Source organism: Hyperolius riggenbachi, chromosome 12, assembly GCF_040937935.1.
Source record: "Hyperolius riggenbachi isolate aHypRig1 chromosome 12, aHypRig1.pri, whole genome shotgun sequence".
Taxonomy (NCBI): Eukaryota; Metazoa; Chordata; class Amphibia; order Anura; family Hyperoliidae; genus Hyperolius; species Hyperolius riggenbachi.
The window spans coordinates 13,421,935-13,447,788 of NC_090657.1; the positions used below are offsets into that span (position 1 = coordinate 13,421,935).

The 25,854-nt window shown below is 48.4% G+C and overlaps 2 protein-coding genes across 5 annotated transcripts in view; one reads left to right on the forward strand and one right to left on the reverse strand.

Moving 5' to 3' along the window:
* RUNDC3A (RUN domain containing 3A) overlaps positions 1-17,865 on the reverse strand; it is a 183,380-nt gene extending 165,515 nt beyond the window's left edge. For all 4 annotated transcript variants that reach the window (XM_068263173.1, XM_068263171.1, XM_068263172.1 and 1 more), the window contains exon 1: positions 17,799-17,865. The gene's annotated coding sequence lies outside the window, so the exon portion shown is untranslated. The remainder of the gene's footprint in view (positions 1-17,798) is intronic.
* The window catches only part of SLC4A1 (solute carrier family 4 member 1 (Diego blood group)), a 184,421-nt gene that overhangs the window by 39,287 nt on the left and 119,280 nt on the right, over positions 1-25,854 (forward strand). The window contains exon 3 of the mRNA XM_068263166.1: positions 2,279-2,360. Coding sequence (XP_068119267.1) covers positions 2,279-2,360 — 82 coding nt within the window. The remainder of the gene's footprint in view (positions 1-2,278; positions 2,361-25,854) is intronic.

Below are 25,854 nucleotides of genomic sequence, written 5' to 3' on the forward strand. Positions count from 1 at the left end.
TGACACCTGTACTCCATAGTTTCCCTTGGTTTACTGCAAAGACACATTCAAAAGGTAAATAGAGAGAAAGAGATGCTGGCACAGCAAGCCGTCTACCATCCAGGAAAAGAGGAGGGGGAGGGCAGCTTGATCCAATGTTAAAGTGTATGTGTCATCCGCTGTGCGTTCTCAGCGTGCTCAGGCCTAAACAGTCTGCAAACATGGAAGAGAGAGGGAAAAGAGCGCCGGCACTGCTGTCATACATGTTTATTCCATATTCATTGGAAGGTAAAAACACATTTGTCCATACAAAAATTGATTGAGACACATACCGTTGATAACAGATGGATGGTGCGGTGGGTGCAAGGGGTGGTGGTGCAGGGCCTGACGGCCGTTTCGCGCTATTTGCGCTTCTACGGAGGCTGCCTCTTGGGGAGGGATTATTTGGTATGATGCATTGCCTTGTGCTATTCCTCCTATGGAGAAGTGGGCAGCATGTTATTTTTCTAGCAACGAACCTTAAGTAGACTGGAGGGAGATGTTCCTTATTACTTAAACCCCCTGGCGGTATTCCCGAGCTGTGCTCGGGCTGGGTTTCACTTACCCAGAACGGTATTCCCGAGCTCATCTCGGGCTGGCCCAAATCCGCCACGCTGCACTTTCCTGGGTCCCGCGCCCGATTGGCGCTGCCAGCAGGACCCAGGCATCTCAAACCCCCCCGCCAGCCGCCGGGATCCCCTTCTGCTTCGCTCTTCTTCCAGGAATGCCCGGCGGTCAATCAGGACGGCCGAGCGGCGGTGCGGCGTGACGTCATCAGGGGGTGTGGAAAAACTTAAAGTAATGCTTTTTTTTTTTCTTTGTACAGTGATTGCTGACATGTACATATATATGGATATATACATGTATATCCATATATATGTACATGTCAGCGATCACTTTAAAAAAAAAAGCAACTCTTTAAATGTTTCCACACCCCCCGATGACACGACGCCGCACCGCCACAAAACCGCCACTCAGCCATCCTGATTGCTCGCCAGGGGCTTAACTATAGCTTTCCCAGCAAACATCTTCAGACACCCCCCCCCCCCCACACACACACACACCTTTGGTCACATACTCTAGGGCTCTTTCACACCAAGACGTTGCGTTTTAGGGGACGTTAAGGTCGCATAACGTGCCCCTAACACAACGCATGGTGGTGCTAAAGTTGGACGCTATATAGAGATGCGTTATGCGTCTTTTGGTGCGCCGTTTTCGTTCGATACTGGAAGAACGAAAACGGCACATGCGTCAAAAGACTGTGGAGACCACGTGATCGGAACACTCCGCATCACGTGGTCCAGCCAATCACCGCACAAAGCGGCCACTCCAGGAAGTAAACAGGTGACGTTACACAGTGCATTGAATATTAATTAGCCATGTGGCTAGGCACAATAGCGGACTCTCCCCTCTTCCTCCAACATTACTGAGCATGTGCAAACAGTCTAACACTGCTAAAACCGCATATAACGCACAGCATGCTGCACTTTCATTGAACGTGCAGCGTTACTGTGTAACGCAACATGGGCACTGTGAACAGCCCATTGATTTTTCATTACTGTGAGTTGGGCTGTGTTACAGGCTGCACTAACGTGCGCCTGTAGCGTCCCCCTGTGAAAGCAGCCTTAATTGGGAAGAGCATTTGCAGCAGAGCATTTGCATGACCTGCTTCTGGTGACAGCAGAGGTCCTCCTCACTCCTCTAGTGTAGCTGGGCACCATGCAGTCTATCACCATGCGGCTCCTGATGCCTGTTATGTGACATTGAGAGCTGTACAGTGATAGCACTGCACACTGCTACACTAGAGGAGTCAGGCAGATCTGTCCTGCCACCGGACGCAGGCAATGTACTGTGCCCCGCCGCTGCAAAGCCTCTAAACACAGGAGTGGGCCAACATAGCCCCCAGGCCTCGCCACGATGGCAGGGGACGCAGGCACCATACACACCTGGACATGCCAATATAATCTCACCTGTGTCTGGGCAATACAACTAGACACACTCAATGACATACTAATAATTGTGTCTCACATGCAACTGTACATCCAATTGTAGGCAGCTTGGAATAGGACCAAAGAAACAAGCTTCTTTATGACCGCTTGTCTCAGTTCCAAGTTGCATTCAACTTGCATGCAAGCTATTATTAAATGCAACTTCTTCATCATCTTTAAATACAACTTGTTAAAGAAACATGAAGCATACAAAGATGATATCTTTAGAAGGTGGAGTAACATTAACGATGTCTACTGTTTTCCCCAAAAAGCTGGACTTTGAGAAAGACTTGGAAAAAGCCTTGGATTTCGGAAGTTATGACGATCCTGAGGAAGACATAGCGGACGATGCGCGTAAGTAACGTGGATGTTTATGATAAGAATGATAATTATCTTTTTATAGAACTGATCAGGGATTGGTAATTACTAGTAGGATAGTTTAGCTGAGGATAAGAGGCAATACACAACAAGAAGTCCTCTGCACTCTCTCTACAGATCATACAGGATTTCCTTCCATAACCATCACATCTAATGCCCTTATGTAAAGAGAACCTGAAGCGTAACGGATATGGAGGCTGCCATATTTATTTCCTTTTAAATAATACCAGTTGCCTGGCAGTCCTGGCATCGATAGTGTGAGAGTTACAACCCTGAACAAGCATGTGGCTAATCCTTTCAGATTTGAGTCACCGCATAGGTCTATGGCTAAAAGTATTAGAGACACAAGACCAAGGGGACAGCCAGGCAATATGGCAGCCTCCTTATCGCACTCTTACCTTGGGTTCCCTTTAAACCCTATGTTCAGGCAAGAAAAAAGAAAGAAAAAAAACATCTGTACATACATTGACAGGCTCTGACTCTACAGCAACACATTCAGCTATAATAAAGCATCTACTCCCTTAATATGACGCATATAGTCCCTTCCTCTGAAACAGGGGACCATCCTTCAGATCAGGTGTTCTGTGGCTACACTTGTTATGGGTGTAAAGATAGTGATGGCCACACATGTAAGATGGGCCCCAGCCAGTGACGGTCACCAAGGCGAGGCAAGGGAAGGGGTGTGACCATTGGGGGTGGGAGTGAGCTATCAAAGTTTTGCTGGCGGCCCCTGAACTGTAGTTATACCACTGCACTTACCACAGCTCTGCTGATGCCCACCTTCCATTATGCTTTGCAAAGCAACTACAACAAGCCTGACAAGCAGGGCCGGTTCATGTAACAATTGGGCCCTAGGGCTAAATTAGCCTGGGGGCCCCCAACACCCTCCCCCCCGACCAAAAAGTGCCATTAGAGGCCCTTTGTTGCAGCCAAATTTCCCTCCTGGGCCCCTGAGCTGGCTGCTGAGTCCCTGGGGAGCAACAGTTAAGGTGGGGGAGAGACACCTTGGGGTCCCCTACAGGCTCTGGGGCCCTGGGGCAATTGCCCATTTTTTCCTATGGTAGCTCAAGCCCTGCTGACAAGAGTGCAACACATTCAGCCTCTGCTTATTACTGGAGTCAGAATTCTGGAGGTCTGGGCCTGGTAATGATTGAGACATTGGAGCCATTTTGGTGATACTATTTTTCTGATCTTTATGAACCACAAAAAATTACAAGTATGTGATTGGGACCATCTTAGAGGACCTGTGCAAATAGCCAACCTTTTCTCTTTCAATTAAAAAAAGCTCTTATTGAGGAACATAGGGAAGAAATGTATGAAAACAGGTGCACAGAAGAATGGAGCAGTAGCTCTGACCAACTAACCAAGAACCTTCCAATGAACCCGTGAACCCTTACTGGCTGCTTTACAGACCATTGTTCTATTTTTGTGCCAGTTTCCTTTGATCATTCAGTTACACACATGCACTCCCTAAGCTGTGAGACATGATCGAGCCCGACAGTGAGGCGCTGATGGAGAAGTGGGCGGGGAAAAGCAGGGGAACAATGCACTTGGCATGTATCAGCTCGCAAATGCAGTGCACATTATGTCAGCCCTTCAGAGCTGTCCAGCTTCTCCATACTACAGTAGAATCTTTTTATAGTAAACGCTGATATAGTAAACTCTTTCCCCAGGTTCCAGCAAATACACCTGTATTTACATATAATGTATAAGAAATCCTGATATAGTAAATGGTATAGTACCTACTTGACCAGATCCCTTGAAGATTACTAAAATTGGATTCTACCTACAGTATTTTATACACTACCACGCCAGCTGGTGTCAACAGAGTCCTAAAGAACAAGCGGCACCCATGCTAACCTAGAAATAAGACCACATATATAAGTAGATAAATACTACTTCTACTTACATAACAGATGTATTGTTCTATCCACATAATGATTCCTGTGAATTTTATAAAGGAAAAGCAGAAAATCCTATTCTAGGCAGTGGCCATATTGACAAGCTAATGCTGACATCATATCCTCCTGACTCTTGTTTCCCCCCCCCCCCCCCTCCCTTCTCTTGCTCATTGTGTATTCATTAGCTGCCCTCCTCCCAGAGTCTTCAGACACTCCCACTGAAGTGTATACTAGGTCACCTCAGCCTTGCTTGTAAACACAAGTGAGCAGGGAATCGTGTTTCGGATAAGCAGCTAGGCAGGGAAATAAAGGGAAGAGGAGGAATATATTATAGATAAAAAGAACCCCCAGAATGCAATTCTTTGGCACCAACTACTAAAGGGCCAGTGCTCCTTAATTATGTGATAACTCCAAATCATAACAGCAGAAAAAGTTTTGCAAGTTTTGAATGCTGGATTAGCATCTTTATCACTTAATACACTCAGACCAGTTGCTGTTGAAAGTTGATTTCTATGGTGAAAATACCGCTTTAAAAGGGAAGTACCATGAAAAAATGGTAACATTTAAAATACATACAATGTTAAAAATGAACATTTCTACCAGAGTAAAATGCACTATAAATTACTTTGTTCCTATGTTGTGTCGCTTATAGTAGCTTGTTAAAATCTGATGGGGGTTTCTGTTATTTCTTTATTTACAAAAGCACATATTGAACTGCAGTTCCTCAGTCAAACTGCTAAAATCGTGTGCAAGCGAGTAGGGAAGCTGGCTTACATCTTTATATAGATCTTTTCCAGGGAGTGCTTTTGCAAAGAATAAGGCTCCTTTTACACCATCTGTTGCATTGGGTCACAAAGGACAATATTGAGTTAGTGTTGGGCGAACATCCAGATGTTCGGGTTCGGTGTGGTTCGGCCGAACATGCCCCTGATGTTCGGCATGTTCGAGCCGAACCCAACCCGAACATGTCCCTTTGGGGCCCCTATAGGGTCCCAGCATAAAGGGAGAGCATGCCCCGAGCACGGGGGGGGGGGGGGGGGGGGCGGAAATGCCCCCCACCCCTCCCCGCTAAGCTCTCCCTTCTGCCGGTACCCTATAATTAAATTTAAGTGCCCAAAAGTACCTGAGGAGGAGGGCAGGAAGAGGGAAGCCGGAGATGCTAGGCGCTAGTACCATCTGGTACTTCCGCCCTCTCTTGACGCACTTCCTGTTTACATTTGAAGTCGCATCAAGAGAGCGCAGAAGTACCGCGATGACGCGAACGAGGGTACGTGTCATCATGTAGAGCCCCCGCGCTCGGGGCATGCTCTCCCTTTATGCTGGGACCCTATAGGGGGCTATGTTCGGCCGGACACGGCTGTGTTCGGCCGAACAAAGAAGGCACGTTCGGGCAGCGTGGCCGAGCACCCTCCCGAACACCATGAGGTGTTCGGGAGGTGCCGAACCGAACAGGCCAAAATTCGGGCGCACCCGAACAGTGGCGAACACTAGTCACGATGAGATGCAATGATATTCCTATGGGGCTATTATATTGATTGTGGTGCAGTGCGCTCCGTCGGGTAACACACAGAATGCAATTTGTATAAGGGGCAATGTATGCGGTCCTTGGGACATACTGGGCTGAGTTGTTCCGCCAGGGTAATGCACAGCATGCAGTGGGTTTACAGGGCAATGTATGCGGTCCTTGGGACATACTGGGCTGAGTTGTTCCATCGGGGTAATGCACAGCATGCAGTGGGTTTACCGGGCAATGTATGCGGTCCTTGGGACACACTGGGCTGAGTTGTTCCATCGGGGTAATGCACAGCATGCAGTGGGTTTACAGGGCAATGTATGCGGTCCTTGGTGTACCAATGGGTAGCAGGAAACTTGGGCGCCCACTAGTGGCTGAAGTTTGGGCGCCACCACAGGTGCCCATTGAAATTGTGGTATTGAAGGGAAATTTGGGTGCTTGATAAATAGCAGGTACTAGGTCCAGAACCCAATGTCTAAATTACCACCGAATCCTGCTATTTTAATGGGAGCCTATGGCGGTGCTCACATTTTTTTCTCTCTAGCGATTGGCGACGGGGTGGTTAAGGTTAGGCATGGTGGGTTGGTTAAAGTTAGGCGTAGTGGGGTGGATAAGGTTAGGATTCAGGTAGGTTGTTTGTACAGGGGCAAGGGTTAGGGTTAGGCGGTTTTGTGTGAGAGTAGGGTTAGGTTTAGCTATAGTAAAATATTTGTATTTAACACTGATATTTTACAATCTTTCTTTACACTTTCATAGTAGAATATCGCTAAATTACCCAAATTCTACTATTGACTGTGCCCATATTTCCAGGCACCCTTTTATTACACATGCGCATCAATGATGCCACGGTCATCATCTGATCTTGCCAAAAATCACGTATCAGGTGCCTCTTGGGTTACAGAGGCATAAATACCAGGATAGTAACTTCTGTGACCGCTGTGGAGCAAGGAAGGCCAAGCCACAGGATGACTGCTATGCAGCGTGGAGCTGCCCTTTTCATTCTCCCACTGGCGTAACCATAGGGCCTGCAGCCCCTGCTCCCCCCATGGGGCCCGCACGGGGCCGTTTAGTGGGGGCTGGAGGGGTGGCAGCATGAGGGGAGAGCCGCGGCCACAGTCGGCGGGGAGGGGGGATGTCCCCCCCCCCCTTCCCTCACCTCGGGCTCTCCTCTCTGCACTGCCCTCCAGCTTAAATGTGTGTCCGGGCAGCAGCGGGCAGGAAACAGATACATACCTTCCGTGCGCTCCAGCCTGCGTTCCTCTCGCTAGCCTCTGACGCGACTTTCGGTATAACAGGAAGTCGCGTCAGAGGCTAGCAAGAGGAACGCAGGCTGGAGCGCACGGAAGGTATGTATCTCTTTGCTGCCCGCGCTGACCACTGACACACATTTAAGCTGGAGGGGAGCGCAGAGAGGAGAGCCCCGAGGTGAGGGAGAGGGGGGGGAACTTCCCCTCTCCCCGCCGACTGTGGCTACGGCTTTCCCCTCATGCTGCCACCCCTCCAGCCCCCACTAAACGGCCCCGGGGGGGGGGGGGCTCGCTCTGAAAATCTGCAGGGGGGCCCGGTGGGGCCTAGTTACACCCCTGCATTCTCCCTTTCCATTCCAGAGTTGATGAAAATTCTCTAGAAATCACCAATTCATTGGTAAAATTGGCTTTGCAAAAACAAACCAATACACGTTTATCACTGAATGAACTAAAGCAGTTTCTCGAGTCTTTTCATGCCTTCATTTTTTAGCAATTCATGGCAGTTTACACAAAACATCACCTATGCCGGGTACACACGATTCGTTTTTCTGCTCGGTTTCCCCTCCCAATTGTTTTTTCCACTCAATTCTCTTATCTACCTCTCATTTTTATTACCTTTTTACATTCACTTCTATGAGAACTCGAGCCAAAAAAACGATCGGAATGTATATCGGAATGTCGGAAATGATCTATCGAATCCATCTATGGGGGGTAAAAACGTTATGGTGTATTCCCAGCATTAGATATTCCATGATCTGTGCGATTCTCCCGTGCTAGGGGAACCATAACAGAACACACCATTCTATAGCTACAACTTAGATTGTTGGGCGCCAGCACACCTGCAGGCAACAAGTGGTACTGCAGACTGAAGAAAATCACTAAAAGCTCGAATAAAGTTAATTTGCAAAAAAAAAAAACTTCAGGATAGCTAAGGAAAGCAAAGGATTTGCATGTCTTTACATTATTAGCTTCATAGTTTACATCTTTTCCTAATGTACTATAGTAATGGCCCCTCAGTGCAATTGATATAGATGAAGACCGTTTCTCTGCTTGCTCTTGTTGGTCTTTACTGCGTACGTTAAAAAAGGGCGCCGGGAAAAAAGGGCGCAGGGTTTTAAACGACAAGCATAAATAACTTTTAAAAAAAAATTGTGCTTTATTTCGTTTAAAAATAATGTTTTATAAAGTTATAAATCATTAAATAATATGTATGAAATCGGCAATTGTAAAAACGTTAATCTTCCCTGTTTAAAGAGTGAAATGTATAATAACGTTTTATAAAAGATTAATAAGAATTTTACTAAAGTTATACCTAACCCTACTCTCACACAGAACCCTCCCTGTACCTACCCCTAACCCCTAGACCCCCCCTGGTGGTGCCTAACCCCTAGACCCCCCTGGTGGTGCCTAAACCTAACACCCCCCTGGTGGTGCCTAACCCCTAGACCCCCCTGGTGGTGCCTAAACCTAAGACCCCCCTGGTGGTGCCTAAACCTAAGACCCCCTGGTGGTGCCTAAACCTAAGACCCCCCTGGTGGTGCCTAAACCTAAGACCCCCCTGGTGGTGCCGAAACCTAAGACCCCCTGGTGGTGCCTAAACCTAAGACCCCCCTGGTGGTGCCTAAACCTAAGACCCCCCTGGTGGTGCCTAAACCTAAGACCCCCCTGGTGGTGCCGAAACCTAAGACCCCCCTGGTGGTGCCGAAACCTAAGACCCCCCTGGTGGTGCCTAACCCTAAAACCCCCCTGGTGGTGCCTAAACCTAAGACCCCCCTGGTGGTGCCTAAACCTAAGACCGCCCTGGTGGTGCCTAACCCTAAGACCCCCCTGGTGGTGCCTAAACCTAAGACCCCCTGGAGGTGCCTAACCCTAAGACCCCCCTGGTGGTGCCTAAACCTAAGACCCCCCTGGTGGTGCCTAAACCTAAGACCCCCCCCCTGGTGGTGCCTAAATCTAAGACCCCCCTGGTGGTGCCTAAACCTAAGACCCCCCTGTGATAAGCATTAATAACGTTTGAAAAAAATATTGTGCGGTTTTTCATTTAAAAATAATGTTTAAAAAATTATAAATCATTAAATAATGTGTAATCATGAGAAGCAGTTATAAAACATTAAAAGTCTCCGGGCGCCGCTTGTAAAACGTTATTTATCTCCAGCGCCCTTTTTTCCTGTTGGGCGCCCATTAAACGATATTTATTATGGGAGTGAATGTCGGCGCCCTTTTTGTCCACTTGCCTCAGGCGCCCGAATTTACTGTTTCCGTCTTTACTATCCTTCCTGCATACATGGTAATAGGGTGCTGGAAAATCTGCACGCCAAGTGTAGCCAATAGTAGGATGCAGGCAATTCTGCCGACATTCTGCTAACCCTTTACCTAACCAATTTCTCACACTAACCCTCTCCCTACCTACTAATAACTCTATCCCTCTCCCTAGATACTCCTGACACTAACCCTCCCCCTACCCTACACCTTACACTAGCCCTTTGTGATGACTGTCCGTCAGGACATAATATGGCACAGTCTCTGCTTTGTGTAGGACAGACCTCTCAGGCTGAGAAGAGGAGCTCCATTCTGTACACAATGCTTAGGTGAGTCTGCTGCACAGCATCTTACATTTTCTAAATGTGTGTTATGGGACAGGCAACCAAATCTGTAGTCTACCCACTGTGTTTTCATATCCTGGCTAGATTTACATCTCAGTAGCCTAAGGGCCGGTTCACATGGACGCTTGGCGGCGTCTACCGTCAAGCGTTCGGGACCCATCGGCTAAACTCACCCATTCAAGTGAATAGGAGCGTTTAGCATTGCGCGGTTACCGTCGATTGCATAAACGCGGCGTTCTGATCCCGATTTAACGCATCGTTTCGGCCGTCCCTAGAAGCCGCATGGTACGTCCAGGGACGGCTAGCCGGCGCGGCTATATGTCCCCCTGCGGGGACGAGAAACGCCGATCGCGACGATCTCTGTACCGCCGCCACCGAACGGGACGTCACAGGACGACGCGACTTCCTGGCCACCCCAACGCCGCCTGCTGTCCGTGTGAACCGGCCCTAAAGGCACAGAAATTCTGGCACCCTAAACTCCGCCTTCCGCTGAACCTGAATATTCAGACAGGTTTGCAGGTTCACCAGCCAAACAGTGCTGGAAGTGTACTGGCTACCCCTGTTCCCTGGCTGGCCTGACCATCACCTTTTCCTCCATTACCCTGCTGAGCAAGCCCAAATTTACCCCACAGGAGCCTATAGGCACAGATGTCTTGGCACAATAGACTTCGCCCTCCATAAACCTACAAATCCCGGCCAAACCGCACCACAAGTATGCTGGCTGTCCCTGCTGTCACTTCTCCCTTACTTTTCTTGCCCGTCATAGGCAGCTACCGGTGCCCCTTATCATTAGGTAGCCAGAAGTATCTTCAATATTAAGTAGCTAGTGATGTCCCCAAGTATTAGGTGGCTAGAGGAACCTCATTATTAAGTAGCTAGAGGTGCCCCTGGCTGAAGGGAGATCTCATCAGGGGAATGCCGAGAGCTGGGGGGAGTAACCTCTCATTTACACTCTCATCGGGACTCTGCATAGGAAAGTAGGGAGGGAGGCCATTAAGGAGGGGAGTGATTCGCCTGTAGGCACTTGCCTACAGTGCCTTATGGTAAATCCAGCTCTGCTGCTAAGCATACCCATCCACCTCTCTATCCTCCTGGAACAGCGACGTCACCATGGCTTCAGGATGGCAGAAGTGGGTTTGAGAACCATTGACAGCCACCTTTCAGCATACTGGTGACTCTAGGCTCGTGCCTAGTGTTAAATCCTGGTCATGCCATTCTTAGCAGTACAAGATGCCAGAAGAATAAACCCTTAAGGTCCGTACACACGCCGGACTGCAGGCAACGACGGGTCCGTCGTCACCTCCCGCTGGGTGGGCGTTCCAACGACAGTCCGGCGTGTGTATGCACTGTCGGCGGACTGATACGGCTGTTTCCGAGCGATCCGCCCGGCAGATCGCTCAGAAACAGCCGTATCAGTCCGCCGACAGACTGTACACACGCCGGACTGTCGTTGGAACGCCCACCCAGCGGGAGGTGACGACGGACCCGTCGTTGCCTGCAGTCCGGCGTGTGTACGGACCTTTAGACTTCCGGTGTATGTCAGTTGGCACAACATGAAAGATAAGGCTTATTACAGATTCTCAACCTGATCTACCAATTCAGAAGAAGATCCTCCTCTTTAATTGAGGTACATTAGCAGACACAAAGTTCAGACTAAACTGGTTAATCATCTTACTACCTCTCCTATGGCGTAAGAGTACGATTATACTATGTGCATTGAGTTTGCGCACATAGCATGATGCAAACTCTGTGCGTAAAAACTATTTTAGCTATGGAACATACATAGGGGTCAATTCATAAAGCATGCGGTAATGCTCAAAACAGCTGACTATATTGACCACTTAGCAAAATGTCAATTCCTAAAAGCTATTACCGCATGTAAAGCTACAATTCCTGAGCAGTGTGGGAAATTACCGCCTTATGCGGTGACTATCACAACACATGTCACTAATGTCAATTCATAAAGATTAGAGCATGCGGTATTAGGATGGAGAATACCGCCTGCTTTGAAGAGGTGATAAGCGTGCGGATAACAGCAAAGTTAATGGAGACAGATCTCCCAGGCAGCAGCGGCAAGAGCAGAACAAACAAGGCTTCCCAGAATACCCCAGGCTGTGTTTTTTAACCTCTTGGGTACCTGTTTTCATATGTTTTTTACATCAGAAAGCCTGCATGTGTAACATTTCTTGAAGTTCTTCTAAGCTGTGGCAATGAAATAGATTGTTTAGAAAGACTAATAGACAGATTCAGCGCAGATTCAGGGCAAGGAGTGGCAGTTAAAAAAAAATGCACATCTAAAGGGAAGTTGGAGATGCGTCTTATTGTAAAGCTGTCTCTGCACAGAGAAAATGTATCAACTCAGGCAGCTTCTCATGTTACCGCCAGCCTAGTTCAGGAAATCCCCGACCTTCTATCGCAACTGTAAACATTTTTATGAATTAGCACACAAAAGTCTAAAATACACAATGCCGTATTTTCCCTCCAAGATTTTTTTCCCGCACAGCCTTTTATGAATTGACCCCATAGTCTAGAAAAACACTGTAGAAGTGTGTTGGGATAACAGAATCCATTACAATGCAAAGCAGTGAACATGGCCATACTATTTACGGGCAGTGCATTCATATGCAGAAACCCTTTGCCTAATGGGCATAGAGGGTTACCGCATGGGGGGGAAGGGGGCTAAACTGCTATGTATTACTGCTCTGTAGCATATTTCATCTCACTGTACCATCTATTTTCCTATTGATGGGAATACCACCACTTAGATCCATACTGTTTTAAAAAGTGCATTCCACACTGCAGTTGCTGAACGACAAACATTCATATTACAGTAATTGTGTACAGTACAGAATAGTAATTGCAAAGTACTGATATGGGTACAGTCAAGGCTGGATTTATACTCTTTCCACCCCTAGGCCAGTTTTCTTGCAGCTCTCCTTCCATGTGCAACACCCCCTCCCAGGCCCAGATTTACCTCACAGCAGCCTATAGGCACAGATGTCCTGGCACCTTCGACTCCGCCCTCCATGCATGCAGGCCTGGATTTACATCACAGGAGCCTATAGGCACAGATGTCCTGGCACCCTAGACTCCGCCCTCCATGCATGCAGGCCCGGATTTACATCACAGGAGCCTATAGGCACAGATGTCCTGGCACCCTAGACTCCGCCCTCCATGCATGCAGGCCTGGATTTACCCCACAGAAGCCTATAGGCACAGATGTCCTGGCACCTTCGACTCCGCCCTCCATGCATGCAGGCCCGGATTTACATCACAGGAGTCTATAGGCACAGATGTCCTGGCACCTTCGACTCCGCCCTCCATGCATGCAGGCCTGGATTTACCCCACAGGAGCCTATAGGCACAGATGTCCTGGCACCCTAGACTCCGCCCTCCATGCATGCAGGCCTGGATTTACCCCACAGAAGCCTATAGGCACAGATGTCCTGGCACCTTCGACTCCGCCCTCCATGCATGCAGGCCCGGATTGACATCACAGGAGTCTATAGGCACAGATGTCCTGGCACCTTCGACTCCGCCCTCCATGCATGCAGGCCTGGATATACCCCACAGGAGCCTATAGGCACAGATGTCCTGGCACCCTAGACTCCGCCCTCCATGCATGCAGGCCTGGATTTACCCCACAGAAGCCTATAGGCACAGATGTCCTGGCACCTTCGACTCCGCCCTCCATGCATGCAGGCCCGGATTTACATCACAGGAGTCTATAGGCACAGATGTCCTGGCACCTTAGACTCCGCCCTCCATGCATGCAGGCCCGGATTTACATCACAGGAGCCTATAGGTACAGATGTCCTGGCACCCTAGACTCCGCCCTCCATGCATGCAGGCTTGGATTTACCTCACAGGAGCCTATAGGCAGAGATGTCCTGGCACCCTAGACTCCGCCCTCCATGCATGCAGGCCCGGATTTACATCACAGGAGCCTATAGGCACAGATGCCCTGGCACCCTAGACTCCGCCCTCCATGCATGCAGGCCAGGATTTACCTCACAGGAGCCTATAGGCACAGATGTCCTGGCACCCTAGACTCCGCCCTCCATGCATGCAGGCCCAGATTTACATCACAACAGCCTATAGGCACAGATGTCCTGGCACCCTAGACTCCGCCCTCCATGCATGGAGGCCTGGATTTACCCCACAGGAGCCTATAGGCACAGATGTCCTGGCACCCTAGACTCCGCCCTCCATGCATGCAGGCCCGGATTTACATCACAGGAGCCTATAGGCACAGATGTCCTGGCACCTTGTCCTCTACGAACCTACAAACCCCCGCTGAACCGAAACGCAAGTGTGCTGGCTGGCCCCACCGTCCCTTCTCCCTTACCCATTGTAGGTATCTACAGTTGTCCCTTAAAAATGAATGTACATCTGGCTACCTAAAACTAAGTAGCTAGAGGTGCCACTAGGTATGAAGTAGCTGGAGGTGTCCCGACTGAAGGGAGATCTTCTGAGTGGAATGCAGAGAGCGGGGGCGTAACCTCTCATTTACTCTCTCATCAGGACTCTCATAGGAAAAGAGGGAAGGAGGGGCTTGGGGAGGGGAGTGAGCCACCTTTCCCTCATCAGGCGCCTGTAGGCACATGCCTACAGTGCCTTATGGTCAATCCAGCCCTGCCCCCTCCCATTCCTTGTGTTGCCCCCTCTTACATGTCTAACATGCATGTACAGCAGCCTCCTTCCGTTCTATACAGGTCCCACTCCCAGCAATTCCCTATTGCCATGTGTTGCTCCGTATTTGCAACCTTTGCATTCCATTTTCAGCCTCTTCTACCATATGCAGTAATCCCTCCTCCCTGTCCAGCCACCACCCAAGACTTGGGCCTTGGTGACCTTTCCAAAAATCCGTCTCTGGCCACAGAGGCATCGATTTACTAGGAATGGAAAGCAGTGGGGTGCTTCAGTGATCCAGCAAGCCTAGACTGGAATTTACTAGAAAGTGTTTAGTGGTATGTCAAGAGGCCCATCTGTCACCTCCTTTGACCCTTCTTCGTCCACACCAGCTTCCCAGAAAGACTATCGTGGAGAGCCAAAACCATTACTTTGCTTATTTCATCCATACAGACCCGACAAAAAGGTTTTGGGTGGATTTAGATTCTAAGTTCTTAAAAAAAAAAAAAAATTAAAGTTCTAACCTTCTGCTGTCCTCCTGCGAGTCTGTTTTTCAGACAGGCGACAGTCTTGGGAATCCGTGACTCGTATAATCTGGAAAGGAGGAGGCAGATGGAAGACCAAGGGCGGGCAGGACGATACCGTGATATCCTAAGTAGGTGGCTACGAATATTCAGACCGGGTTGTGGGCAAATGTTAAAGGGACTCCGAGCACCTCTCATGGTTATGCCTTTAAGACTCCGACCAGTACTGCAAAGTACCGTACTTAAAGATCCATACCTTCCTGTAGCTTGTGCTCTCCTCTTTCATTTGATGTCTGAATCGCTGTTCTAATCTACACCAAATAGTTTTCGTGCGATTTCAATTTAAAAATCGCGGTTGCCATCTTGGCTATGTTATAACTTCCGGGTCACCCCAGTCTTCTCTGTTAGAGAAGTGCATTACTGAATGAAGCAGGAAGAGGAAGTGACACGCATGGCCATTGCAAGAGGCTCCTCCAGAGGGGTCATAGCACGACTTTGTTGGAAGTCGTCTGGCTTAAGGCATGCCCATGAGAGGTGCTCAGAGTCCCTTTAAAGGATACCAGAGCTGAAAGGCTCAGGTAAAAAGTGAAGGTGCTGTGGGTAGGGGGGTATAAGCAATTACTTACCACGCCTCCTATTTCCCTCCGCCACTCGCCATTCTCCTACACTCAGTCCCGTTTTTCTCAATAACTCCGGCAACTCCAAACTCGGACAGACTGCACATGCTCACTATGTCCGTTCTGCTCCCCTGTGGCCGTACAGCGATGTCAGAGGATAGGAGCATGCTCGCTCCACCCACTCCTGCACCCTGGCGGGCGTGCTCCACTACAGTGGGCACCACATGCTGAGTAGAGAGTTGGGGGGGGGGAGCAAGCGCTCTCCTGTCCTGTGACATCACTCTGTGCGGCCACAGGGGAGCAGAACGGACATACAGCACATGTGCGGCGCAGTATGTCTGGATTTGGAGTTGTTGAAAATATCGGGACTGAGTGTAAGAGAACAACGAGTGACAGAGGGGGAACAGGAGGCGCGGTAAGTATTTGCTTATACCCCCCTACCCACTGCAACTTCACTTTTTACCAGAGTCTTTCGGCTCTGGTATCCTTTAAGAGATCAGGTGCTAGTCTACTTTAGGGGACTCAGCAGGAAACCTCATATTGAAATTCAGGTAACGTAATTGGCTGGGCAACACCCTCTTTAACTGATAGGTTTCCAATAGGTTGTAGTAAACTACGCCCACACTATTTGGCCAATCACAACGCTTTGTGCTGTAAACGGGAACTGTGATTGGAGAGCTTTTCCCTATGAGGTTTCCTGCTGGGTCCCCTAAAGTAGACTAGGGACAGAAATCAAACTTTAGACACCCACAGCATGTAGCAGAATTCTATAAATCACAATGAAATGGCCGCAGGTTTTTGTACGCTGATGTATTTAAGATATGCCATAGTAGTTTCATAACAAAATTCATATAATTTTTTCATAAGCGTGACATCACTTCCTGTCGTGTTGGGACTGATATCTTGAGCCCAGTTCTTGGTGCCGGGCCCACACCTCACTCCACTGGTTTCAAATCATCATCTAAACAGTATATAAAATCATTATAGTGCTTTTAGAAAAGCAGAACTGGTTATCTGTATGTAAAAGTTCTCATGTGTTCTGTGGCTACATTCTTGAGGTCCTTGTTACCAGGGCTGGATTTGTATTCTTTACCGCCCTAGGTCACTGTCTCCAGCAGCACCCCTTCAGTATAGGTAGCCTGATGACCCCCCCCCCCCCCCCCCAGTATAGGTAGCCTGATGACCCCTCCCCACTTCCCTCTAGTATATGTAGCCCGATGACCACTCCCCCCTCCAGTATAGGTAGCCTGATGACTCCTCCCCCTTTCTCTCCAGTATAGGTAGCAAGATGACTCCCTTAATCCCTCCCCCCCTTTCAGTATAAGTAGCCAGCTCGCCTTCACACCACAGCAGCCATCAGTGTCACTCATTTCTCTACTCGTCTCCAGTGCAGAAGCTTCCTCTTACTTTCCGTCTCCAATGCTGCCCAAGTCCTAAGCCACCGGCCACAAGGCAAATGTGCACAGAGAGCAAGGTGGCTGCTGCACAGGTGGCTAGCAGCAGAGTACCGCAGTCAGACGCTCGCCTGATCTCCCTGCATTGCAGCATTTGCAAGCTTGTGAATGCTGGACCAGTTCAGCCTGCTGCTTTGGTGACCTTCGCTGTGTGGTGCCCTAGGCCATGGCCTAGGAGGCCTTGGCCTAAATCCGGCCCTAACTGTTACACTTAATTCGTGGTACTCTCCCACATGTAAGCACTTAGCAGTGGCCATTAAAGTCTATGAGAAATGACCCACTGCTTGCAACGGAAGTGTTTTGAGCACTGCAAAAGTAACTCTCAAGCTGCAGTGCGTTATGCTGTGACCCCCAGAAGCACCTCAGAAGTCGCATCATTTTTTTTCAGTCGCGCTACGGCCATAACTTGCAATGCAACTAGTGATTGTTCCAAATCGCACCCCTACCGCAGCGCATTAGCGTAAAGGGAGCTAAAGGTAGGGGTAATTGGTACTTATTAAACATAAGTACATAGGGAGAGGCGTCACACCTCTTCCATTTACATTACATCGCAGTAGAACTGTGCAGGCACAAGCATTGAAGGAGCGCGCACAGCTGGATTGTGCCTGCGCTGACTGGCCGACTTATCAGGGCCAGTTATAGCCTAGGATGGTGGCGTGGGAGCAATTAGGCCAGAGGGGGCTGGAAGAAGCCCCAGGTATGTATACATTTTTTATTTTGTCCCATCTCAGGTACACTTTAAGCATTCAACTTTTCTAACATTGGTGTTTAGGACAAATTAACCTCCTTAGCGGTTATCCCGATTTCCGAGTCCAGCTCGGGGTGGAAAAACCATGCCAGGAACGGTTATCCCGAGCTGAACTCGTGGTAGCTGTCGGACGGTCTATGCAGAGCAATGCGCGCAGCGGGCGTTTATCACTCACCTTCTGGGGGATCCATCAGCTGCCATTCTTCCTCCTCTCCTCCGAGGCTCTACTTCCCCCTGGGGAGATCACAGTCTGTCGTCATGACGACAGCCGACAATCTCACTATAGGGTTACACCGCCACCTGGAGGACGGAGGGAGAACTGCAGCTCTGGATCCCAGGGAGGTGAGTAAGTGCTGGCTGGGGCTGCTGCAGATCTCTCTGCGGTGTGATTTTTTTTCCAAGCTTTAGGGTCTAAGGCAGGGGTCCCCAAACGTTTCGGGTCGAGGGCCGGGTCAACATACTTCTGACTGCTGGGGGGCCGAAGTATACATAAAATGCGGGCCAGAGAGTGAAGCATACCCAGGTGACAACCTGCAGTCCAATTGGACAGCAGTGTCACCTGATGTGGAATGGCATCCATCTGGCTTCCATGTGGATGGGCGGTGCCAGCACTGCTATTCTATATGCGGACCACCAATATTTAAAGATGTAGCTGACCGCATCTATAAGTAATACATTTTGAGTGTGTGTGGGGGGGGGGGGGTGGTAAAAAAGCCTCAGGGGGCCGCACTCGGCCCACGGGACTTCGTTTGAGGACCACTGGTCTAAGGGTCCATTCACACTTGAGCGGGAATTGCGCGATTCCCACTCAAGGCAAACCGCTAGCAATCGTAACACTATGGCAGTGTTCTCACTGCCGCGTTTGCGGTTAGCGTTAACCGCAAATGTGTTACATGCATCGGTTTGCCGGCTATTCCGCTGCGATCCCGATTAGCATGTATAGAACTGCTAATCGCGATCGCTTCCAAACCTCTACAGTGTCCAGTGATTTTTCCGCGTTAATCGCGGAAAAATCACTCCCGCAAAACGTTAGTGGTAATCGCTGGCGTTTCGCGGTTTTAGGTGTGAACGGAGCCTTAAAGAGAATCTGTACTGTAAAATTCTTACAATTAAAAGCATACCATTCTATTATGTTCTCCTGGGCCCCTCTGTGCTGTTTCTGCCACTCCCTGCTGCAATCCTGGCTTGTAATTAACAGTATTAGGCCTCGTTCACATCAGGGCCGTTTCTGTGCGCTTTCCACAGCGCACTGCCCTGTGCGATCAGCAAGGTATTGATTTGTCCATGTAACTAAATGTAGCTGGTTCACATCTATGCGCTGCGCTGAGCAGCGTTACAAAAACGTAGTGTTGCAGGCATTTCTGTGCGCTGAGCTGTAAAGCGCACAGCAATGCAAGTGCATGGGTCCGCTTTTTTAGCGCACAGAAGCGCGTACAAGCGCATAGAAGCGCATGCGTTTTTTACCCCTAATTGGAGAAAAAAATACATTTACATACAAAAACAAAGTTTTATTGACAACTGCTGCTGCTACAGTAAGCAAAACGTGCTTTAAAGAAGCGCAGCGCAACGCACAGAAACGCGGACTAAAGCGCGCACAAGCGCATGCGTTTTTTTACCATGCGCTTTAACACGTTTTTCAGCGCAGCAGATGTGAACGAGGCCCTTAGGCAGTGTTTACAAACAAAAGACTGGCTTCTAACCTCAGTATCATAGGCTTAGAACAGCTTACTGTGTGACTCATGCAGAGCTTGGAGAGGGTGTGTAAAGCTTCTGCCAATGACAAGCAGTGCTGATATTCCACGACATTCCAGCCTCAGCCGACAGACACGACAGAGGAAAGGAGATAAGATTTATTACAGAGACAGTGCAAGTAGGAAAGGTTGCAGTAAGACAGACCACATTAGAACAGTAATAGAAACTTATAGGACAGAATAAATAAGGCTCAAAATTTTGTTACAGAGTCATGTTAAAGCATGCTAAAAAAAAATTGCACCACTTTTATAATCAAAAATTCAGGAAAATAAACAAAAAAAAAAATCAGGGGGGGAGGGGGGGGGTTATTGAAATGCAAGAAATCTCAAACCAAATGAAGTGCTATGCGCTTTTCTTGTGATCCACCACCAATGCACCGCGACACCCCATCCACATGCATGATAAATGCTACATAATGGGGGCAGCGGGAATAGACAATTGCAGCACATAAGTGGTAATAATGGGCCTTAAGGCCTCCTTCACAGTGGGACGTTAAAGTCGCACGTTAGAAAATGTTCCAACGCAGAGTAACGCACAGCAGTACTAAGTCTGTGCGACAGTCACAGTGCACACGTTGCGTTTGTGTGTTACGTGTAGCGTTATTAGAAAGTGCTGCATGCTGTGCGTTATACACGTTATTAGCTGCGTTGGACTGTTTGCACATGCTCAGTAATGACCTGGAAGCATACTTTTCATTGCCTGTATGTGGCGATAACGGGGCATAGAGTTGCGTTGTGACATTTTTGGGATGTTGTCGTTGTTAGTTTGCGTTGCGACTTTAACTTCGCATCAAAACAACGGCCCACTGTGAAAGTAGCCTTAGACTCCTTTCACACCTTATCTGTTAAGTTCCATCGCAACTATCGCATTCTATTCGCGACACATTTATATTTCCAATGGTACATTTACATCAGCGGTGCAGTGCGTCTGCTTCCATTGGCATCAAGCACAGTACATTGTGCTCCTACCGCAAAATGTGCGCCCTTACAGCGGCAGTGAAGCATACTCATGTACTGTGTGCTTCACTACACATGATGTGACTTTTCAATACCATTGCATTATAGCGTGCATAATGTGAAAATAACTCTTTACCACAGGAGATTAAAGTCACCATGGTCTGTAGATAAAAATGTGAGTGGCTTTGTCGGTGGAGAGTGTAATTCGCTTTTGATTGGGTGTATCGATGTTCAGCTGAAATAGTCAATAAGATGCACAAAAAATGCCATCCTATTGTATATAGCGTGTAGCTCAGGGGCGTGGCTAGGATCCTCAGAGATCCGCGGCACTTCTGGGCACTCCAGATGAAAAATGGGTGTGGCCATGCACAGGAATGTGGGTGTGGTCACGGGTGGAGCCAGATTTACATGAACTTAACAGTGGTGTAAGTAGGCCTGCCCAGCAAAGTGTTGTATGAAGCCCCCACACCATTAATACACAAACAAATGCAGCATAGGACATAAATAGACAGTGTCACTTATAACTAGGCAGAGTTACCAGGCTTCTGTGGTGGCTGGTCTGGCTTTCTGATGGGTGGGCTGGCCTGCTGCCAGGTTATCTGGCAGTTCCTTGACCTTTTAGTGGACCTACCTCCCATCATGTTCCCGTGGGCCTCCCATTGAGGCACCACAACTCCCATGCCCCCATAGTACAACCACAGCTCCCAGCATGCCCCCATAGTACAACCGCAGCTACCTGCATGCTCCCATAAAGGCATCACAGCACCTAGTAGGCCCACATAGATGCCCTGTGTTGGTGCCATGCTGGGTGTTGTGGTGCCTCTATTGGGCATGCTGGGTGTTGTGGTGGAGAAAGGAAAGGAGCCCGGAAGAGGAGATGTCTGCAGAATCTGGAGACCAAGTGGCCGGAGGTGAGTACTGCCGCCCGCTGCCTGACTCTGCCTGGGGGGGGGGACCCCAGAATAGATCCAGGGCACGTGCCACTGAACTTTGGCCCTGCTGTAGCTTAAGGCCAAGTTCACATTGGGACATTGTGGTGCAACAATAATGTTACAATGTAAAATTACAATGCAACAAAAAAATCATAACGCACATTACCGCCACAACAATATTGCATACAGTAGGTACAGTGAAGAATACAGGCAATGAAAAGTATGCTTCCCTGTATCTGTTAATGTGTGTTTTTAAAGGTAACACACTGCATTACTATAACACAACATTTACACCGCAACGTAAACGTCGCACTCTGAACGTCACATAGCCTTAACATTGGAGTGCGGTAAACTGCGTTAGAAGACCTCATAGCGCGGGACCATATCGTCCCACCAGTGGTGTAGCTAAGGAGCTATGGGCCCCGGTACGAGTTTTTCAATGGGCCCCCCAGGCACTCTATACATTATGATACGGCGCACCAAAACCTGCCAATGGCAACTACAGTGTCAGAGGTGATGGGGAACTGCTTGTTAATGATTACCACTATTCAAAGCATCTATAGAAGTGATTATTACCAGCACACAAGCTCATGCTGTGGTTGAGAAAGGGCCCTACCGGGCCCCTCTGGCCCAAGGGCCTCGATGCAATCCCAACCTCTGCAACCCCTATTGCTATGCCACGGCGTCCCACTATGAACCTAGCTTGAAACTGAACCAAACTACCTTTCGAGTTTTATTGGCTCAATTTCAGGCTGCATAAATTTTGCATGCATTCTAGAATTATTTACACCCCATTGACACCCCCCCCCCCTCCCTCCATCATGGATTCCTTAGCCACTGCCTGATCTTTGGACCCCTTTTCAGTTCAATTGGCCAAAGTTTACAACAACTACTGTTTTCCATTCAATCTGCCCTGGAATGAAATCTTATCTCCTCGTTAGGCATTTTGTAGGTAAACTGTACACTAATCCTGCGTGTTTTTCCCAAATGATATACTGTATATGTATACACAGCTCATGTTTATAGAGAGCACATACCTAGTAATCCAGAGGTTTAAAGCCTGTTGACAGGGGAAGCACATGGGTCAAATGTAATGAGTATCCAGGTCACAGGTGATATAATCAGCCAATCAGTCTTCTCTCAGTGTGCTCATCAAGGCCTCTCCCAGGCAACCTATCGCATAAGATCTGTGCAAAGGCAGGTATGCTAGAGGCTAACTGGAGATAAACTTTTCATTCAACTTCCCCATTGATTTTTCAACCTAAGGGCCCTTTTCCACTAGCAAGCGTGATCGCAAATCACCTGCGCTTGCGATCACGCAGGCTCCTTTTTCCACTGTCGGCGTTCTGCCGTACCAAAGCTGGGAATGTAACGTGATTGCGATGAGAATCGCGCAGGACGGCGATTGCGTTTTGGAAAAAAATGAATTGCGATCGAAGCGGCGTAGTGGAAAAAGAGTACCGTGATTTACATGTTATAACGTTGCTCTAGCGATTAGAAAACGCTGCGATGCGCTTTTTAAATTGCATCGCAGCCAGTGGAAAAAGGCACTAAGGCCACGTTCACACCTAAGTGGGAATCGCGCGATTACCGCTAATGTTTTGAAAATATGCTAGTCTTATTGTAGTCTATGCCAGTGTTCTCACTACCATGATTTTTTGCAATTATCGCTAATTGTGCACTAATTGCAAATGTGTTACCTGCAGCGGTTTTATTGTGGAAACATCACGCCTGCAAAATGCTAGCGGTAATCCCTAGAGTTTTGCGATTCCTAGAGTGAACGAGCCCTTAAGCCCTGTTCGCAGTGATGCAGTGTAGTGGCTGCACTAAAATACACTACCTATGTGATGTTGACCGTGTGGCGGTACGGTACAGTAGCATGCTGCATGCATACAGTGTGTTACTGCTGAACAGGCGCGTTAACCATGAAAGTGAAGCATACTTTTTGTTGACTGTACGCTTTGCTGTTTGCAATGCGAGCATAACATGTGCAGTGCTACTATCCGATCCGTTGTGTTCCTGCTATCATGGGGTATGCAAAAGACGCTGTGAATGAGGCCTAAAGCATGGTACGCACTTTCAATTATAATTGGTCAATCTCTGTCCAATTTCACCACCTCCCTGTAGTATGAGGAAATACCTACACAAGCTACTCATCGTATTCAATATTTCTTGACCTTCATACTGCAGAGAGGGTAAAATTGGTAAGTAATTGGCCAATCATAACTGAAAGTGGGTACCAGACTTTAGGAGCAAGAATTAGGCCTGGAGCCTACTACAAATCGCTATCGCTATTCGCAACCGCTAGCGTTTTGTATGAGCGTTTTGTAAGCAATTTTATGAGCGATTTTGGTAGCGCTTTTAAAAAGTGTCAGCTTTTTGCCAGTGATTAGGTAGCGATTAGCGTTATTATTTCTGATTTGGTCCTTTCAGTTCATTTACATTTTTTTACAGTGTGCAGTAACTTCAAAACGCTGGCAAAATCGCTCTGTGTAGCTTTTGTTGAGCGATTACGCCAACGTTTATATACTTTACATTGCGTAAACGCTAACCGCTAATAAATGCTGCATGTTTTGCGATTTGGTCATCGCAATCGCTCCAGTGGAATTTGACCCATCCATTAGCTGAGCGTTTAGAGAAATCGCTAGCGGTTTGAATCGCTCACTAAACGCTCAGAAAATTGCTCTAGTGGGTTCCAGCCCTGAGAAGGGGCTGAACCAGAAGTTTGCACAAGCCTGACCAGATTTTGGAGTGATTGGTGTATTAAAGCCGACCCAAACCAAACATTTTTTTAATTCAAATTATTTAGTGGCACCACTCTGACACATGCAAAGATAAATAAACACTCCTTCAAGCCTATGAGCATTTCAGTGCATGCTTTTCACCCTTCTCCTTTCATAGCTAGGGTTATACTGGGGGCAGCCATTAGCAATTCCTCCATTGCCAGACACCATCTCCTCCACCAGTCTGCCGGATTCTGTCCCGGCAATATGAAAGGAAGGGAGGGGTTCCTCCAATAAATGTAAAATATTTTATATTTGTCATCATGCAGCTGAAAAAGGCTGCTATTGAGGGACGGATCTAGGGGGGGGGGGGGGGGGGGTAGACGGGTCTCTTGCCCCAGGCGCAGTTTGTTGAATTCATAAAAAGGCGGCAGAATTTGGATGGGGAATGGCAGTTTAGGCGACAAAACCTGATCTTTAGGCACCAAAACCTGACCTTGCCCCAGGCGCAACTTGGTCTAGATCCGTCCCTGCTGCTATTTATTATTATAATTTAGAAAATAGATTTTATTTCTGAAATCTTGTATTTTTAATTTGGGTCCACTTTAACTGACGGGTTGATTAATTACTCAAGCTCTCAGTAAGGCCTCTTTTCCACGGACTGTTGATAGGCAGTGAAATGCCCTTCAAACTCACAACTAATCAATGCTGCCTGGCAACTGCTTGCTGAGCACACAGCTCAACAGTCCGTGGAAAAGAGGCCTTAATAAAATGTTATCAGCCCCAGTGCAAAGATCAGGTTCAGCCCCCTCTAATTCCAGTAATTGCAACTCAACGAATGGCGGCTCACCCAGCGCCCAGCTGACCAGGCGGCTGAACAATACGTACCGTCCTCAGTGCCATGCTCCTGGCATCATTAGTCTCCTCTTCTATAACACCAAATCTTGGCTTCCCGCTGGTGACATTGGCTAGACCTCATGAGCCATACTGGCCAATGGCTGCAATGAAGTGGATCTGACCACAGCAGGGAATGGCTGGTGATGGAGAAATGCTTTTCAGCACTGCTAGATGTGGGCGCAGCCAGCGCCGCCATAGACTATACAGGGAATCAGTCTATAGCGGCGCTCAGTGAGTAACGTCGGTGCTGTCAGAAGACGGAGCCGAGGTTGCTTAAAAACATAATAATTTGGCCTCCAGTAATCGCTGGAAGCCGAATTATTTCATTCCCCCACTATCCATGGCGGCCTGAAGGGGGAATAGTAATTACCGCTGCCGGGACTTGTGCAGCAGCAGGATCAGCCATATACCGGCTGTATTCTGCGCCCAAGTCTACCGGCGCCAAATTCAAATGTACTCGGCTGGTGCTGAACAAATATACTTTCAAAACTCACTTATGAGCTCACTGTGATATTAAAAGTGTTATAGAGTGCTAGAGATGATCAGTGAGCAGAGGTGTATCTAGAGGGGTACAGGGATGGCTCATGCCATGGGCGCTATGTCTCCTCCTGTGCTGCCATGCCTGCCCCCTGTGGCCGGGGGCGTAATTTCAGGCCTCCTCTCCACGAACTGCTGAGCTGTGTGCTCAGCAAGCAGTTGCCAGGCTGCAGTGAGCAGTTACCAGGCAGCAACAAGCAGTTTCCAGGCAGCAACAAGCAGTTGTAAGAGTTTGAGAGGCATTTCAATGCTTATCAGCAGTTTGTGGAAAAGAGGCCTCCATGTTTGCCCTAGGCCAGGCATGGGCAAATTTGGCCCTCCAGCTGTTGAGGAACTACAAGTCCCACAATGCATTGCAGGAGTCTGACAGCCACAGTCATGACTCATAAAGGCAAATGCATTGTGGGACTTGTAGTTCTGTAACAGCTGGAAGG